Source organism: Neolamprologus brichardi, chromosome 3 (genome assembly GCF_056152115.1).
Source record: "Neolamprologus brichardi isolate AB-2024 chromosome 3, ASM5615211v1, whole genome shotgun sequence".
Taxonomy (NCBI): domain Eukaryota; kingdom Metazoa; phylum Chordata; class Actinopteri; order Cichliformes; family Cichlidae; genus Neolamprologus; species Neolamprologus brichardi.
The window spans coordinates 41,512,862-41,531,991 of NC_142106.1; the positions used below are offsets into that span (position 1 = coordinate 41,512,862).

At 42.0% G+C, this 19,130-nt stretch overlaps 1 protein-coding gene across 2 annotated transcripts in view; it reads left to right on the forward strand.

The window, feature by feature from the left end:
- The window catches only part of plcb3 (phospholipase C, beta 3 (phosphatidylinositol-specific)), a 56,298-nt gene that overhangs the window by 19,114 nt on the left and 18,054 nt on the right, over window positions 1–19,130 (forward strand). For both annotated transcript variants that reach the window (XM_006802458.3, XM_006802459.3), the window contains exons 3-7: window positions 16,381–16,449; window positions 17,553–17,690; window positions 18,009–18,088; window positions 18,179–18,232; window positions 18,442–18,514. In XM_006802458.3, coding sequence (XP_006802521.2) covers window positions 16,381–16,449; window positions 17,553–17,690; window positions 18,009–18,088; window positions 18,179–18,232; window positions 18,442–18,514 — 414 coding nt within the window. The remainder of the gene's footprint in view (window positions 1–16,380; window positions 16,450–17,552; window positions 17,691–18,008; window positions 18,089–18,178; window positions 18,233–18,441; window positions 18,515–19,130) is intronic.

Sequence of the window (19,130 nt, forward strand, 5' to 3'; positions counted from 1 at the left end):
TCATTGAATGTTTTCAACAAGGTGGTAAAGCTGCTCACTGTGACTGAAGATGACTTGAGACAGCATTTGAGGAAAGAGAGAAAAGGGACAACACATTGTTTCCAATGTCACTGATTAAACAGTGTACATCTTTAGTTTTCTCTGAGTCATTAAAGAAAAAAAAATCAAAATAGATACACTCTATGCACTTTCTTTTTGCAAGCTTGATGCCTAAATTACCCACAACACAATTGTACCAGGAGTTTGGACAGAGATCCGTATAGACTGAAGCAGAGGTGAGAGGTGGACCGGACACTCTTTCCCTACCCACAGATTTATCACATGTTGCGCTTTGAAAGAACATCATCCGGTCTTTAAGTCTGACGCCATTAGCTGTTTCTGGGTCCAAACTCCGCTTCAGGTCCCAAAGTCAAACGAACACTGCGGCATCACTGAGAGTTAAACTGTCTAAATTTTTCAATCTTTAATAAAATGATCAGTTTGGCTGCTCTGACAGGTGTAAAAATTAAGTTTAAAATACAGGCGTCTGTGAAAACAGGATTTATGAAATTTAACGGAGTTAGAAGTTAGCAGGAAGTTAGCTCGCTAGTTTCCACCTAAACATAATATACTATGTTGTGACTGAGAGATTTCTGAAAAAATTAAAACGCACAGCTCTGCTATAACTTAATATATAACTGACAGACAGAAAACTAAACAGCAGCCACGTTTGTAGGGTTACTGAAGTTTGGCTAGCTGGCATATGATGCTACGTGGTGGCTAGCTACACAGCTATGGTTAGCATGACATAAACACATTAGCACAGTGACGCTGGAGGATGAACGTTAACCTTTTTACACTCAATAAAAGTTAACGTGAGGGTTCCTGATGGTTTTGGAGAAATGCAATTGTATGGCAGGATCCTGTAAACGGACCAAACTTCAGTCAGAACCACTGATATAATCCATCCACTGACTTTTTTTAGGGGTTTGTTTAGATTAAATAACAAGATACAAAGCATTAAAACCATTAAAAAAACAGCCTTAATAAATGCAGAGTAGTTTGGACCTGGAAGCAGGGTTCATACGTCATCGCTTGAAGACCGGATTGTATTGAGTCCATGTTGTTCTGTCACAAAGTGAAATGGACCGGTTTCACATTACTAATCAATTGAATTAATGCGAGCTTGAGCTTCATTTAGAAGAGTTTTTGAGTAAATTTTTAAACATTATGTTGCATAAAAATGCCCGAAGTACCAGAAATGTACAAATAAAAACTCATATAGGCTCATTTATATTTCATTTCTTTTTGTTCTTCCTAAGTTGCCAAAAGGTTCAATAAAAACACTTCAGTTTTTTTTTTTAAAATCTAATTTTCCAGCAGTTATTTTGTGGTTCAGGCTTTACAGAGTTAAACAACATTTCCATGATAAACAGCCGTCCGTTACACACATGCTGCTTCCTTATTTGCTTGACTCTAAACACTTCTACACTTGCTCCGTAGTCCTGAAACTTTTCTAGACTTCACCACCGTGCAGCTGCACGTGAGATTGTTTAGTGGGTGGGACAGTTCCAGTCTTTTACTGGCCAATTCTCTAGTGCCAAGCTGGTCTTGTGCTTGTTTTATATCCATTTAAGAATAGAGCGGGCAGTAATAGGTTAGATGTGCCCTCCCTCCTGCTTGCTCTATCAAGGCAGTGCCCCCACCCAAACCCAACAGGGTGTTTCTAATTGCGAGGATCTACAGCGGAGAAACTCCAGCCGTGTGTGGAAAAAAGCTAAAAAGGCTGATTAGTTGTTACATCATCTGCGTTGTGGTGTTTCTTTCTTTCTTTATTTTTTGAAATAAGAAGAACATTAGTTTAATGCGTCCTTTGAAATAAAGTTGCACTAAATGCCGGATTAGATTTAATCCCTGTGAGTGTGATGAAAGAAATCTAGGTGGACTGTCAGTAAAGCCGACTCCGGTCCATTTGCCTGCGTGAACCCAGTTATGCAAACAATGGATTTTCATAATATCAGATTTTATCTTTCCACTACACCAATGCCTAAGTCGAGGAAGATTCCCCTCTGCCTTACTGGAAATGCAAGCAGCGAGCGCTGGTAGTGCCGCCTCATTTGCCTCGTGTGCCACAGTGTTTGACTTTTCTTTCATTGCTGCCTTTCGTCTTTGTTAGTGTTGGCATGACTAAGGCCGATTGTGGTCCCCATTCTTACTTCAGTAGCGGGAATCCGGCTCCCTGATGACCACGGCCACGAAAAATCCTTCAAAAACCTTCAGGCCACCAAGGCTAATTACAGGGAAACGCTGGTGTCCTTGACATGGATAGGGTCAGACTGGCAGTGACTAATAGTGTTTGCTCATTATGTTGGATGTTATGTTGAAAATGACTGGCCAGTGCTGTTATATTTGTTTCTTCAGCTTTTCTCAAAATGAACAGCAAATGAGAATCGGGCTCGGGGAAATCTTCCTTGCAAACGTCCTGTTGCTCGTGTTGTTGAAAATAGGCGCACCTGAATGTATAAAAATGCACTCGGGCTTTACAGAAGTCCTAATTTAAAGTGGCTGTAGTCATTTCAGCGATACCAGAGTGAAGCTTCAATTCAGCGTTGCGACTCCCCAGGAGATTTCCAAGCAGAGCTGAAAAGAAAGAGGACACTGCAACACAGATATCCGGCGATCATTAATGAGAACAGTTAATACGCTTTTACACAGATGACAAGGGTATTCTGGAAGAAACCCATTTCTCTGAATAGAGCCACCCAAAATATTGGCTCTCCAGTGCATTTTATATTTTTGCCACTCTGCTCTTTATCATTTAAATGTCATCTATGAGGATTTAATTTGAGGATTCTTCCCAGTTGACTTGATCAAGATCTATTGTATCAACCTGATTCATTTAATTCAGGGTGCCCGTGGTCACTGAGTGGAACTGGATCACTCACTAGAGTCATTTTTAGAATCTCAGCAAAGGCCTGGAAGGACATCGAAAAAGTCCGCAACCCAAAAATGTCAAAAGCACTTTTCTAACAACTTAAGAGGATGTGTTGTACCACAAAGGTGACATTGCATTTTATTTAGGACAGGCACGCAAGCATGAAAGCTCGACCCCTCCTGTGGATTTTATTTTGAGCGGAGTTTCTCTTCCGTTTCCCGCCCAGCATATAGTTCTTCTAATCGCTGCAGCTCAACAGTAATGTCATAACATGAAATAAATTTGCTCTGTGGATGAAAAGTTTGAGACACCAAGATGTTGTTGTGAATAACTTGAAGAGGAGCTGACCACCCAAGATGCAGTGGGGCCATTGATTTGAAAAAAGAAAGAAGGAAAAGAAGTAAACTTGTGTTGAGAAGAGCATCCCTGACAAACCACTTAAATATTGGCCTACGTGCAGCCCAGGGGAAGCATGTTTCCATCCCTTTTCCTCTTCCTTCATCCGTCACCCTTCTATTACCCTCCTTTTATTCCACGCTGACTTTATTTGGATTACCTGCCTCCTTTTTCTCACCTTTTGACATAACTTTTCCTCATGAAATCTGGTTTATCTCAGTCGCTTTGAGCCTTTTCACCTTTCCCCCAGGTAATTCTCTCCTCATCCTGTCTTATCTCCATCTGCATTGTGTCACCTTTGTCTCAATCTTCGCTTTGTTTAACATTTCCCTTTAAATATATCTCTACTTTTCTCTTCTTTTTTTTCCAGGGTCTCATTTATCTCCGTCTCTTTGCTGACACTTTTTTCTTCATGGCGATTTTCTTCCTGCTGATAATTTCTTTCTCCATCCTTCTACAGCAATCTTTCACATCTCTTCCTCTGCGCCTCCCTCTTCCTTCTCTTTGTTATCGCCCTCTCTCCATCTTTGTGTAACGTCCAGAGGTTCGGCTTATGAGACCTCTGACATATGAGTGTATACTCAGAGCCCAGAATGTCCCATAAGTCTTCCGTTGTTCTGTGGAAGAGCTTTGTCCTGGGAAACGTCACACATTAAATAAATCCTTCTGCGAGAGGTGTTTGGTGTGCGGGTTTATCCATTCTCAACTCTGCTAGTGCCGATAACGACCAACTGTTGCTGACAGAAACACATACACAAACACACACGTGCTGTACACAGTGGTTGTGGGCAGACACACCCCACTGTGCACTGGTCTGCACTGTTTTCCCCCTGTCTTTCACTTCACTGTGCTCCTTTCTTTGCCTCTGAGATAAAGGAACATGGCCAGCAACAAGAGTTTTCTCTGTCTAGTCAAAGAACAACTTCTCTTCAACTGCTATTTACACTCTTTTGGTATTGCATTTATACATCATTTGCATGTTCATTTGTTGTTTTGGCCCCAAAACAATTTACTTGATTTGCTTTGAGCAAATAACAGCTCAGCAAGGTTTCTAATTTAAACTTTAAATTTATTTATTTTTTTAGGGTTATTTAAAAAAAACCTGGCTTGGGTTCAAATAAGCTCTTTTTTTGGTAATCAGCCTGTCATTTCTGAGGATTTATGGGGGCATTAAATGTTTTCCCATGACATTATGATGAGTAACATGTTGTTGGATGAGATGCCTCAGAACATATAAGCAGACACTGCAAATTTAACCATCCTAAATACAAGTTTTGTTTGACCTTACTTAACTAAAGCTGGGCTCACACTGTGCGATTTTTGGCCCATTTTGAGCCGATTTTTGAGTCGTGCGACTGTTTAGGCGATCGGCCCGATTTTGGCCTTCATCGTGCGTCGTGCATCGTGTAGTATACGTGGGGTAACGAGAAGCGATTAACACCTCACGACCAGCTCCCGATCATCAATCCTTGCGACCGTCGTGAGGGTGTCACCGCAGTTTCTCACACTGCGCACGCGCAAACACAAATGTCTGCGAAAAAGACGGCGCAGCACGGCAGTGCAGCGTGTGATCTGGACACAAGCGATGGAGGCACTCATCCGAGCCTTTTCGATGTGGCCTCACAAAATTATCACGACCACAACAACCGTGAAAATAGTTGGATAGACATCGCTGCTCAATCACAGCTGCCTGATCATGTTTTTCATTAGCAATTTAGCAAAGTTGATGGTGGTGTGTGTGCGTGTCTGTGTGAGTGAAAGACGGAGAGGGAGAGCGAGCGACAGAATTTCTGTTATAACCTTCATTTTATGGACGCACAGTGTGAGCACTCGGGTCGCATCAGAGCATTGGGTTGTATAGTGTGAGACCCTGCATCGTGACCTATGAACTTCTAACCCCTGCGAGTCAATCGTACAGTATGAGCAGGAGCTGAATTGCGCGACTGAAAAAATCGCACAGTGTGAGCCCGGCATAACCCAAGGCATGTTGTAGCAGACCGCTATGGTCCAATAGGAACCCAGTATGGAGGAGCTTTCTAGGAGGAATTGCAGCCTTCCAACCCTTAAGCAAAAACTTTTTAGCGCTGTCGAGGAAAAAAAAAAAAAACCCTTTCGGTCATCGTTGCGTCTTCAGATCTGTAACAGTAAAGGCTTGTGACCTGCCATAATTCTTAACTCCCAAAGACCCCACTTGAGTAAATAGCTGTGGCTAAATGCTGAACGCAAAGTGCATGCCAGTGGTCGCGGGTTACACAAGATCCACATGCACATCCCATACCCACACATCTGTTACAACATATGCTTGTAACTTCCTGCTAATTCTGCAGCGTGTCCTTCTGCTGTCCTCTGGCCAAACTTTCCTCCTCTTTATATTTGTGTCTTAACCTCCTATGACCTGTTGTCCATATATGCGGACATCACATTTTGAGGTGTCAAGACCAAAATACTAAATTTTGCTCTAAAAGGGCCTGATATCCACTTACGAGGACATTATGCTGCCGCTGTTCTATCGAAATTTAAAACGAATGTCCTCAAATGTGTATCTCATTTTTCTCAGAAGCAAAAATCAGTAAAAAAAAAAAAGAAAGAAAGAAAAGAAAATCAGGTAATTCTTTGTTTTTACATTCATCAGGTCCCAATCAGCCCAAATAGCAAAGAGAAATTGGGTCTTAGGAGGTTAAATTGGGTATCATGCAGATGCTACTGGGGTTAAAAGAACAGTAAGGTTGAGGTGAATGGAGCATATTTGGATGGATGTTAAACTACAGCCATAAGTACATAAAAATGTCAAAAGTTTGTTTGCCATTTTAGTTTCTATGGATTTTTTTTTTTTGCCGTAAGAAACCATCCTATGAGAGGGAGCAAGGGGCATTTATAGCCCGACTCACATGGCTGACAAAAAAACATTGAACCTGCGATCTTATATTGCAGTCCTACTGAGGCCTATTGAAGCTGGGTGCCAGTTTCCCCTTAAACTCCTGTTTTCGCCTTTTTCTTATAGTCGTCCTCTATTGCTATTTTTATACTGAACTGACAGCCAAAATCTGTGTGTTAAATCTGCCAGTATATTCAACCACTGCACATCGCTTGTGACCACTGGCTAGTCACTAGTGGACATTCAAGGTTCCAGTCACTGTAATGTATTTACCATCCTTCCATATTCTATCAGTGGCGTCCTTGGCTGGTATTTGCATTAATCTCTTTCTGCAAAGCTGAGAAAAGTTTAACTCTGGACAAGAGTCCAGCTGATAAAGGCTGCTATAGATGCCAGCGCCGATGTACCGATACTGCTGATATGTTGCTTGTGACCCTTGCATGTCCAGTGGTTATTTAAATGCTGTGATGGATTAGCCTGCTAATAAATCAGCATTTGTTTTGAAGCCCTTCAGTACTCCAAAGCAAATAAAGTTCACCTAGTTTGAGATATTTCACTTCCAGTCTTTGGTTTACCTTCCAGTTGTTTGAACTTGGCTAGCTGTGATATTTTCACTGAACGTGGCTGAGATTTCCCATTTCTTCTTCTTGTCAATCCAACTTCCATCTACCATTTGTTTCACTGCAGAGTAAATGTCTGGGTTAAACAGAATAGAAACGGGAAACGAATGTGGCGGGATGTGATGAGTCATATGGTTTTAAAGACCAACACCAGCAACGCACATCTTTAGTGTTTTTTGTTCGGTAACAGTCCTGACAGCGCTAGCACGGATGATTATTTCCAATGAATAAAATTGACCTCAATTCAGTTCTGTACTTTTGATCCTGGTGGAGAGCAGCCTCAGCTGTCACCTGGCTTGAGGTGAAATGCACCTCGCCCAATGACTAATCTTCCCGTTTGCTCGGTTTTACACTGCCTGTCCTTTCTTTCACACGTTTGGCTTTAGCTCTGTCTACACTTCTAATCCTTCTTCAATTTGTCCTTCTCTCCCTGCCGTTTCCCTTCCCCATGTTGCTCTCTGTCTTGGGGCAGCTGGTAGCTATCAGAGGGATAAGGCAAAAGATGTTCCTCTAATATAAACTGAAGGATGACATTTCCTCCCTCTCTGATCTCCATTTCTTTTAGCTTTCCACCTCGCTGTCTAGGTTTTCTGTCCTTGTTCTTCCTCTAGATTTTAATCAATGCATACATTTTCTCACCAGTTTTTGGTCTTTTGTTTTGTTTTTTTGGGGGAACAGCACTTCTAATCTCTCACTCTCTCTCTCTTGGCGTGGGAAAGTGGGCAGGAAGTAGCTCAGACGCGGCATGGGGGTTCTGGGGAATTTTTTGCCCCCTCTTCCCTCATCCCTCCTCCCTTCTTCTACTCCTCTTCTTGAATTCCCCTTGTTCTGTCCTTCCTCCTTCCACTTGTCATTTCTTCCTTCTTTCCTTTAAGGCAGGGGTGTCAAACTCCAGGCCTCGAGGGCCGGTGTCCTGCAGGTTTTAGATCTCACCCTGGGTCAACACACCTGAAACAAATGATTAGTTCATTACAAGGCCTCTGGAGAACTTCAAGACATGTTGAGGAGGTAATTTAGGAATTTAAATCAGCTGTGTTGGATCAAGGACACATCTAAAACCTGCAGGACACCGGCCCTCGAGGCCTGGAGTTCGACACCTGTGCTTTAAGGTGTCATATCGATACCACCTGGGCTTATAAACATTTGCCCCCTGAGGGATGTAACCTGTGTCTCAGACTTCCGGTTTGGTCGGTGATTTTGCATGCCTTCACCAGACTGACGTGTAGGACACAAACCACAAACAAAAACCTGCACCGATATGTCAGGTATTGTGTGTGTGTGTGTGTGGTGTGACTTTTAAAAAACACCCAGGAGGCGTGAAAGTGATACGAACCATGCAAATCCAACATGACAAAAGGCATTAGGCAGTGGATGAGGCTGAGATGGGATTTTAAATAAGTGCGTATCTCTTTAAAGAGGTCATTTGGTAATAATGTTGCTGTTAATGAACCAGAACCGTATACTGAACGGGTAATAGTGAGTGCATTCATGTGTGTGGATATGCCAGGCTAGGAAATATAGTAACAGCCTGTTGCAGCTACACAGCTCTGTGTGTGTCTGTAAATGAACCAACTGAATTGTCAGTAAAATGACTGTTGGCAGGTATAAGTAGAGATCTAATAGAGATTATCTCCCTTGCTCAAGTCAGACATCCCCAGAGGAATTAACTTGGAGCGGGGGGCTTGCATAACACACTCTTGATCATCTTTACACACACATATGCGCACACACAGTGGTTCACAGGGGAAGTTGAGCGTGTCGGCCGATACTTTGACAGCTTCCTCCCCATGTTTTATTTTCTGTTGACATTATCTGCTCGAGCACATGGCAGACCAAGTCTTCCCATTAACTCCTGTATAGACGGAAACATAGTGACACTAACGCACACGCACAGACACGCACGCACAGACAAAAATCATGCACGGTGTCAAAATTCAGTTCTTCTCTGCAAGAAGAACTGAGACGCTGCACGGTATCGAATCCATTGTGTGAGCAGATGCTTGTGCGTGTGTGTGTTTCTGTTTGACAGACGTGTCGTTCCCTCGGCGTAGCTAATGAGACTGCCACCCTGTCTCTGTGTGTTTGTGTCTATCAGTATGTGTGGCTTTACTGCTCAAGTCTTTTGCAGTTTCCTGAATTGTGCAGCGTAATGTTTCAGCTTACTCTGAAGTGAAAATGAAAAGGGCCTTTTAAAAATAGATCTCTGAATATTAAATAGAAAATAAACTTTTGAGTCGCTCAACAGCTGAGCAAACACATTTGTATAAATGTTTCACTTGTACTTAGCTTTCACTCTTCTGTCCAGTTCCTCCTAAAACTCTTTAGTGGGGTTTCGAGGTCATTTGATGCCGACTGTCGGGTTCTTTTATTCTGAAGTTTTGGATCATTATCTTGCTGTAAAATGAACCGCCAACCGACCAATCTGTCTTCCTTTCTCACCATTTGATAGTGAAACACAGCACTTTTTTCTGCACTACAGCATTTTCCCAGTAAAGATTTAGAGGGTATAGTAACCCAGATTGTTTCAACACAGCCTTTGTACAGAAATGGGATTTGTAAGTAATCAAATGTTTGCACACCTGCAGAATTTTATTGCATAAACCTTCAAGGCTGAATTAACACCCATTGCTTCATGAAAGCTGAAACAACCCGTCTTCTATACATACCACTGCTATTTTTTTCCCAGCAGCCTACCACTACCTACCCTTTAACCCTGTCCAAGTACAATTTCTTTTTTTTAAACAAGCTCAAACTTTTATTAAAACTGTTCTAATAACAATAAAAACTAAGACAATGTCAATTTTGAGGAAAAATATGTGCCAAAATGCCACAAAAAAATCAGTTATGTCACATTAAACACATGCAAATAGAAACACGACTCACAACCCAAACAATTAGTTCGTTCTTTGTTAATTGTAGTTGTGGGTACTCAGGGTATATCTGTCACTCTGTGTACTCTTTCTGTTTTACTTGCAGGTACAGATTTGGTAATCTGGTTAAACTGCTGGCTCATTTACAGCCTGTAAGATGTACTTAATTTTCTCTTTCTTTAGAGACACCACTCAAATATGCATTTTGATTAGCATAGTATCTGTAAAGACTTGCTTCTTTTGCCGACATACAGACTACCGTCTCGAAGTTGGTAGAAGACATACAGGTGTTTCTGTCTACTTACCTGCATGTTTATACTTAATCTTGTGGTCTGAATATACCTGCAAAGTTATTAATCAACACATTAAATATATATTCAACAGTTGCTGCTTTAAGTTAGGCTAAGCTACTTTAGCCTGACAAAGTTCTTGCCTGACTTCGTTTCTATCGTTAGTCTGTCATTGCCCCTACTCAGACCTATTTCTCCCCAACCAGTTACTTAGAAACCAAGGTATCTGCCTGAATGTGATGGCATGCCAACAACCGGTTTGGCTGGGATTATAAAAATGAAAGGGACCAAAGTGAAAGCAGTTCCTCTTCCTCAATTTCTTGTTCAGTAGTCATGCCTGGCAGCTAATATACAGAACTTTCAAATTGCAATATAAAATATCTCAGAATTGGTCACAGCACACACCTGAACAATGCTTAACAGTGTTAAACCCGGCCGTCTCGCTTATAGGCTACTTGAGATTTTTATTTGAGATTTTACAGCATTGAGAATTTAATCGATGGTCCCTTAATGGGTCTTCACCCAAACTGAGCTAAACGTCCAGTTCAAATTTCTTGTTCTACAGACCTGTGAAGTGTGATGGGTCGTGAACTGCATGTGCTTCTATGTCACTGATGTTCTGGTTTCATTGTGAAACAACGCAAACAATAAATTTTGTGAAGTAGACAAACCCAGGAAAATGATTTATGCTGATTACAGTTTCAGGTTTAGCTGAGGATACGAGTATGACTGTAATGTCAGTTTCAGTATCAAACTCAGTTTTAAGTGTGTGTGTTTGTGTGTGTCGTGCGCATTAGCGGGCTGCGGGTGGCTGCACACGAGGGCCTTGTTCAACCCGGCACTGATCCATGCGTGTTTGTGTTTCATGAGCAAGTCATGATTAGTTCAACTGTTCTTGTGTTTTACGAGTTTTCGTGTGCGTGTTCAGCCCGGTTCACCCTGTTTTTATTTGCATTTTGAGACACTGTGTGGTGCTCATTGTGTTCAAGTCCCCTCTCAGTCTTGTTTTTCGTCTCCATAAATGATGATGTTTTCCATTTGGACGGACTTCGGTTCTCTTTCATGTTTTATTGTTTGTCTCCATCTTAATTTTCCATTTATTCAGCATCTTTTCTCAGTCTCTGGTGATTTTACAGTAACACGCATTATAAATCACTCTGGATCAGATCTCCTGCTAAGTGGCTGAAATGTGAACGTTCGCGTTCTCGCTCTAATGTTTGCCGGCTTTTCATTTTCACTCTGAAGACGACAGAAATATGAAACAGCTGAGTGAGGAAGAAAGCAAGTTAATAGAGGATGACGGGCAGAGTGGAAGAGTGGGATCAAACTGGTATAGACAGAAAAAATATAACAAAATGACAGAGTTATAGAGCTGTCCCATGCTTCACAGGGGTATTAAGTGTTCCCCCGTCCTCCTTCTATAAACACCTTGCCAAGTCTCCCATCAGAGCCATAAAACAGTTTAAAGCTCTCTTTGTTTTACGTCTCTGCTGTTTCTGTGTCCTTTAAAGTCCTCTTCTGTCTGTTACCTCTCCACTGCTGTGCACTGATTGGCCCGTTGGGTCCCAGCCAGAAAAGTCTAGGGTGGATACGCACGCCGTCCTGGCCTAGCTGTCCCTGCTAGTGTGCATGTATGAGCGCTCAGGAGGTATCAGTTTCCTTTTATGCCGTCATTGTGTGCCATTTGATAGGAGCTGTGATTGGTCATTTGAGACGTATTTAGCAGCGGTGATCTTTCAAACACACACTTGCAGGAAAGGAGTGGCGCTCCCCTGATTGTTTAGTTGCCCTTTCATATTATTCTAATCTTGAGAAAATGAATGGGGGACGGCGGCGAGGCAGGAGAGACGAGGGGAAGCGGGAAGTCAATCAAAGAAATGAAGGAAAGGAGTGAAAGTGAACAAGGCCCTAATCGCAATGCGGCAGCGTTTTACTGTACTCACTTCAGTGACTAAATATAGACTGACCTACTAGTTATTGCTGGATCAAACTCACCTCTGTATGCAAACAATAAAACATTAAGACATAGCCTGAGCTGCAACCCCTACCCCCCATAGCTATGAATGATGATTAACCCAGCTCTGTGTGGAAAGTCAACCGACGTCCGCCTTTTAAAGTTATATTTCGCATACCGATATCCACATAAAAAAAGTGAGAAGCCTAAGAGTTTTTGGTTAATTTTTAGTAAAGAAAGAAACATCAGCGTTTAGATTTACATGTTTTCTGTTGATTAAACGAGACAGGTTGTGTTGCTTTTGTGCACAGCCAGTTCCCTGTGTTTGTGCCAGTCAGATTGGCTCCTGGGCGTTGCTTGTATTGTATTGAGTGGAAAAAAAACAGACATCTCCTCTTACTGTAGGTAAGAATGGGAAGAGTTCTTCCAAAAACAGGCCTGACTCTACCTGCGAGATCCCAGACACTGGATGGACTCAGTTCAGCTTGTGTGATTCTTCTTTCTTGCCCACTTTTTGTTTGTAGTATATTGTTGTTCTTGTTGCCATATAATAAGTCTTTTATTGTTGAACTGGAGTGGCATGATGGTTTGGATTATGAGGGGAAAGAAATGTGCTGGGGAGGGGGGAAGTTGTCACAAGTCTGTGTACTCCAACTGTCCGGATAAATGGGGAGCGTTGCATCAGGAGGGTGGTCGCTTTGCACAGTTTTGTATTTAATCCTTTCGGCGACGCTACTTTATACACTCTTAACATGCCTCGCTGTCATCATGTCATACATCAAACACAGCCTCCCAGTTTTGTTGATTTATTTGAGCTGCAGAGCTTCCCATCTCACCCTCTGGCATGTCAGCTCCGCAGCTCTGGAGGGCCCAGATGCGAAAATCAGACTGTATTCCTGTGACGTAATGAATCATTTCAAACATCAGTTGTGTGGCTGTGAGCGGGACTCTAGCCAGCCCTGGGGTGGAGTGCGAGATTCAAGATGCCGGGTAAGCCTTCTTCTCGGTTCCCTGGCACACTGAACATTATCTAAAAGTTTAAACAACAACTGGCGTAATAATGGTTCGTTTAATATTTAACATTGAGATCTGGATCATATTACTTGATTCTTATTTGCAGGTGCCTGTAGATTTCTAAGTTGTCATTTCTTTAAGTTTATGATGTGTTGTTGATGTTGGCCTGAAATTTGAACTTCACAGTTCATTGTTGAGCTTGTAAAAACAAAACAAAAACAAACCCACACAGCGGAGGAAGCGGTGTCACATTAAGGTACTGCATGTTTAGTGCAGTTTTTACACTAGTTTACATAATGGCTCGCAACAAATGCGGATAATAGCCCACTATTATGCAGCAGTGCGTTACATTAGTGCTTTTGTGGTTTATTAAAATAATTCACTTATCGAAAGAGCGACAGTTTAGTATCACTTCCTTGGCGTCAGTGCGCGGAAACATACATAAAACATGAATTGTTCTGAAGGGTGCGCCTCAGCTTTTCTTTGGTGGGAACGCTTTGTCAGCCACCTGCCTGTGTAATCCACAGCAGAGTGCAACAAGTTCACAGTAATCGCTGTAAAAAGAGCGGGTGTGCATTCTGGGAAATGTAGGAAATCGCTAACTGAAGCTGAAGTGCACACAGCAGGCTGAGGAAAAATTCTTGGGTCGAGCAAAAACAGTAAATTAAAGTAATTTATAGCACTTTATCACAACATAGCTCCTGGAAAACTCATAACCGGACTCATTCAGAGCAGTAATGAGCCCGCAGCTGAGTCTGAAGTGATAAATAGAGTGAGCTGTGTTTGGTGTTTGCACAGAAAAGATGAATGGAGCGCTACAGCTGCCGTTACTAGCTTAAATATTACACACTGAAACACACGGATGCACACACGCGCCAAATAGGCAGAAGGATGGAATATGTCAGGAATGTGCTCTCAGAGTAGATCGACCTTCACACAGACTCACACACCACGTCATGCACTTGGAAATACGACCTAGTGGCAAAACACAGATTTCATTTGGCACATTCTGCCGATCACATGCTGACACATTCGTACTCATCCTGCGTGAAGGTTTTCTCGCATTCTGTGTATCCAATGTGCACTGACTTGCAAGGTTTTTCCACACACAGACACACATGCGCTTGCACACTCACACATACACACCCCGTCTTGCTCAACAGGTCAGGATGTTTCACAAGTTGCGACCTGCACATCAAGGATATGTCTGCGTGCATTATCACTGGTGTTGAGTGTGTGTGTTAGAGTGCAAAAATGTTAACTGTTAAGGACACGGGCGCACACACAGTCCGCAGACCAACTTGTAGACTCATTTCTGTGGTCTCCAAGGAGTCACCATGGCAAAGGCAGAATGAAACCATGGCCTGTGGGAGAGAAGACATGTGCGTGCGCACATAAATGTGTGTCCTACAGACCCAGAAGTGGTTTATTCCCCCAGGAAGCAAGTTATTCTCCACAGGCCAATCAGAGGACAAGGTTTGAGACAGAGTTTAATCCAATTGGTCCAACACTTCTGACCTTTAATACTCACAACCAATCCCGGGGGAGGAGACGGTCTGCAGGGTGGTAAAATCACAACCCGAGTGTAATAATGACATAGGAATCAGGAAGGGACAAGTTTAAATACTGTGAAATGTTTTTGCTGTTATGTTGGACAGAGCATACAGTATGAGCAGAACACGGAAAAGGAATGAAAATGACATGTTTGACAACATAAACAAGTGCAGACTCGTGCAAAAAAACAACACAATTGGAGACACAAATGCTTTATATTTTTCACTGATGACATCATAACACAGAGTCATAAGGTTTTTAAAGCAAAGTCGCTCAATTAAATTCAATTCAATTTAATTCAATTCAATTCAATTTTATTTATATAGCGCCAAATCACAACAAAAGTCGCTTCAAGGCGCTTCATAGATACAGAGAAAAACCCAACAATCATATGACCCCCTATGAGCAAGCACTTTGGCGACAGTGGGAAGGAAAAACTCCCTTTTAACAGGAAGAAACCTCCGGCAGAACCAGGCTCAGGGAGGGGCGGCCATCTGCTGCGACCGGTTGGGGTGAGAGAAGGAAGACAGGATAAAGACATGCTGTGGAAGAGAGACAGAGGTTAATAACAGATATGATTCAATGCAGAGAAGTCTATTAATACATAGTGAGTGAGAAAGGTGACAGGAAAGGAAAAACTCAATGCATCAAACTCACTGCTCAGACCCAGAAGGGCAAGCGACGATAAAAAGCAGTGACTTGGTGACATGGATGAAGTAAAAACAGCTTTGGGGAACGAGTGTTGGACTAAACAAATATTTACACAAGGCGATGCATGCATCCTCACGTGTGTTTATGGCTGGATTTACGACCACGCTCCCCTCCTCCTGTCCGACCCTTCCATTTTTGTCTCCCCTCGTCACCTCGAGGCTAAGTTAAGGGTGTAATTGTTGCCAGTCGCTATTACAGAGTACCTCTTTTTCACTCGTTTCTGTCTCCGTTTTTTACTCGTTTGCATGTGCGTGCATGCGTTCATGTGTGTATATATTTGTGCTGCAGCATCAAACATGCAAATGTTCTCCAAAGATCTGTCCTCCTCGCTGTGTATGTGCAGAGTCCCTTGCCATTGTCTGTCTTCAGTCACCCTCACAATTCATATGTCACTGCTTGTGTCTTGTGTCTAGAGAAGCGGTGGAGTCTAATGAAAGATAAATAAAAGAGGTTTTAATGGAACGAGGTAGACGGCGCATGAGCTTTTTGCCTGAGGAATTAATTTCTGCACAGGCTTTTATTCAATTTTTTTCTCTTTCTCCCACACTGCTCCATGCAAGAGCAGCAGACTTTTGCTCTATCAGCATTTCTGTTCGCTGCGTCTTACATAAACTGCTAACAGCAGTAAATAATATGTTTAAAACCCGTATGTGACACGAGAGCGGTGGTGCGTAAGGAGGCTCGGCCACCATTATTGGTTAAAGCACGTTTTCCAATCGAGATTTTGATAATCCAAAAAAACCCAAAACCTCCTAATAAGTAATAAAAGTAGATTCAGAACCACCAGAAACACATGTGATCATTTCACCCAAATTTCTCTTTGATGAATGGATGCACCGTATATTAATCAGTCCAGCTCTCTGCACAGAGAGTGTAAGGGCTTTTATTTGTGCTGCATGGATCCTGTGTATTAGATCTGTTTTTCCTCTATTTATTTCTATGAGTCCATCAAGTATTTCTTGATTTATAATCATGTATCACATCAGAAGCCCTCAGAGTCAGGGAAACAATATGATATGTGTGCATGACACTGTGTAGAAATAGATGAACTTACATCTCACAATTTCCTCTTTCCCCACCCGTTTAATAAGCTGACTGATAAAGATTAGTTGTCCTGCTCTCACACGCTTTCACTGAGTGTGTGTGATAACACAAATCTTTTGATATTCCTCTCTCCTGTAGGATGTCGAGATTTTGGACATCAGTTACATCAGGGACACCAGAACGGGAAAGTATGCCAAACAGCCAAAGGTTGGTAATATTTGTTTATGCCTGTGTGGGAGAAAAGTGTGGGAGAAAAGTGTGGGGGGGGGGGAGCTGTTACTTTGTCCCCTGACCACAAATGTGATGCTCAAATGTGACTGTCGCCAAACGATTCATGTGCGTTTCCTCTCTCAGCTGATGGTGCAAAGGTGATGGAGTGCTAATGAGGCTGATGACAGATGGACTATCAGACAGGAAGTGATATAACCAGCGACTGTTAGTGAGGAAGTCATTGTGTAAGAGCCTAGATCTGACCAAGGCAGAGTGTGAAATATGGGCGCGTATTAGTGGTAAACAATTCAAACACAGATGTGCGGCGAGTTCATTCTGCACGTTAAAGTGTTTATTACAAATGGTTCTTGAAGTGGTAAGATAAAGTCTTATTTTTTATGTCATACCGTGGTTATAGTATGAAAAGTGCATTAAAAATATTGACTAAACCTGCTATAATCAGTGGATGATATCTCTGTTATTAAAGAGCCTCCTCATAATTCATGGTTGCACTTCCTCTCTCATGTTAGCATGAATCTAGGAAACCATCAGCTACTGTACGACACCTTTGAGATTTACAATCTGGGGTGAGACTTCCTGATTTGGTCTCCATGTGAAGTATTTACCTGCTTCCAACCAAATCCTGCTCGAATATTTGTGCCCCTTAGCTACAGATTCTGTATTTTCATATGTTGATATGTGAACATTAGTAGTATGGACGCCGTCTTTGAGCATTTTGTGTGTTTCTTCAGCACTATATTCCCTATAAACAGTCTATAAAGAGTGCTCCTGGCTAATGTATTTAACTGAAATGAAAGAGAGACATGATGTCACAAGAGTGATCTATAATTGACAGAAAGCCATTGAGTGTTAGAGAGAGTTGGTGGAGGGAACACAGGGTCGGCTAAAAAGGAGGAAAGAGTCGTTTGGTTAATTAGATCAGGGCGCTACACCGCATGCATCACATTTAATATCCTCAGGAGATGGAGACACGGACGAGTTTTATCTGTCTGCTCAGTGTTCAGATCGTTGTTGAATTGGCTAGATTGTGTCCGTGTAATGAAACATCCTGAAAAAGCATAAATATCTTTGTGTGCCAGGACGCAAAGATGAGAGAACTGCTGGGCCTTACTAAGGAGGTGAACGGAGAAGGGAAGCTGTTAACCGTCGTCTATGGCAATGACCTGGTCAACATTTCTTTCCTCAACTTCCAGGCCTTGCAAGCGGATGTAGCGAAGGTAACCACAATTCTTAACTAACTTAACTGTCCAAATAATTTAGTTTAATGTATTTCCTCCTTTTCTTTTCCTCTTTTCCATCCTCATGTCCCCCACTGCACTCCTACCTGTGCACCTGACTTTATTCCCTCAAGCCTTGAGCTGATTGCTTACTTTACGTTGACATAAAGGCGTGCGTATGTTAAGTAGCTAAAAACAGAGATTAATTCCTGTGTGTGTCTGCTCCACTGTATATAGTAACTGTTTCACCAAGGTTTAACATGAGGTGAACAGTTAAACAACCGTCTTTTATGCTTTCATGTCTGTGTGTGTTTCCAGATTTGGTCAGATGAGCTGTTCGCTTTGTCCACAAACATACTTTCCCAGAATGTATCGCGGAACACCTTTCTTTACAAAGCGTAAGAGTTTGTGTGCGTGTCGTCCTACAATGCTGCGAATTTTCGATGATTAAAAAATACTCATACTTGACTGTTCTTTGTCTTTGTCAGGTACACGAAGTTAAAGCTTCAAGTGAACCAGGAAGGGAAGATTCCAGTGAAGAAGTGAGTACCACCCTCGCCAACCACGTTTTAAACTGCTCCTCACTTCTTCTTTCTTTTCCTCTTCTTTGTCTCTCTTCCACTTTCTCTCTCAGCTCTTTTATAGTGACTCTGATTTTTTTATGTTTACAATCACTTCTTAGGTTTCTGACTCTTTTTGCTTGTACGCGTCACTGTAAACATTTGATCTGAATGTAATTTTGTACTTTTAGTGTCATCAAGATGTTTTCTGATAAAAAGAGAGTGGAGACAGCTCTGGAGCAGTGTGGCCTCATTAATAACAAGGTAATCACTCAATAAAATCACTGATCACATGGATAGTCGACATATGGGTTTGGTGAACTGGTGTATGCATCGAGAATGGCTGAAATGAACTGAACTGCGGAGGCGTTGCATATAGTTGTGTTCTTGGTGTGTCTTTGCCGTGCAAGGAAGGCAACAAAAGTTGGCAGGCCCGTGGAAGAGTAGCAATAAAAGAAAATAGTAAGATTTCAGTGGGTTGCAGGACAAGACATAACACGTGAAATTAATACGTGAAATGCTTGTTTGTGGATTTTGTTACAGAGAGGCGCTAGCTGCTGCCTGTACTCTTACACAACAGTTATAACATGCTGCTCTTAGAGGCATGTTTGTATTCAAATAATATTGGCCACACAGTTTTTAAACACAGCTTCTAACATTTCTAGCTTTTATCTGTAGCCACATGTTACCCTGAGTTAAAAACCACCTAGCAAGCTAACATACAAATGTAAATCCTTTGTTGTACATAAAATAACTGCATACTAAAATACAAATTGATGAAACAGTTTAATAATGCGGCGAAAGCACTGAAAATACAGGTGAACTAATAAATGAACAGGTAAACTGGCTGCTTCAGCTACTACATATAGCTAGCTAAACA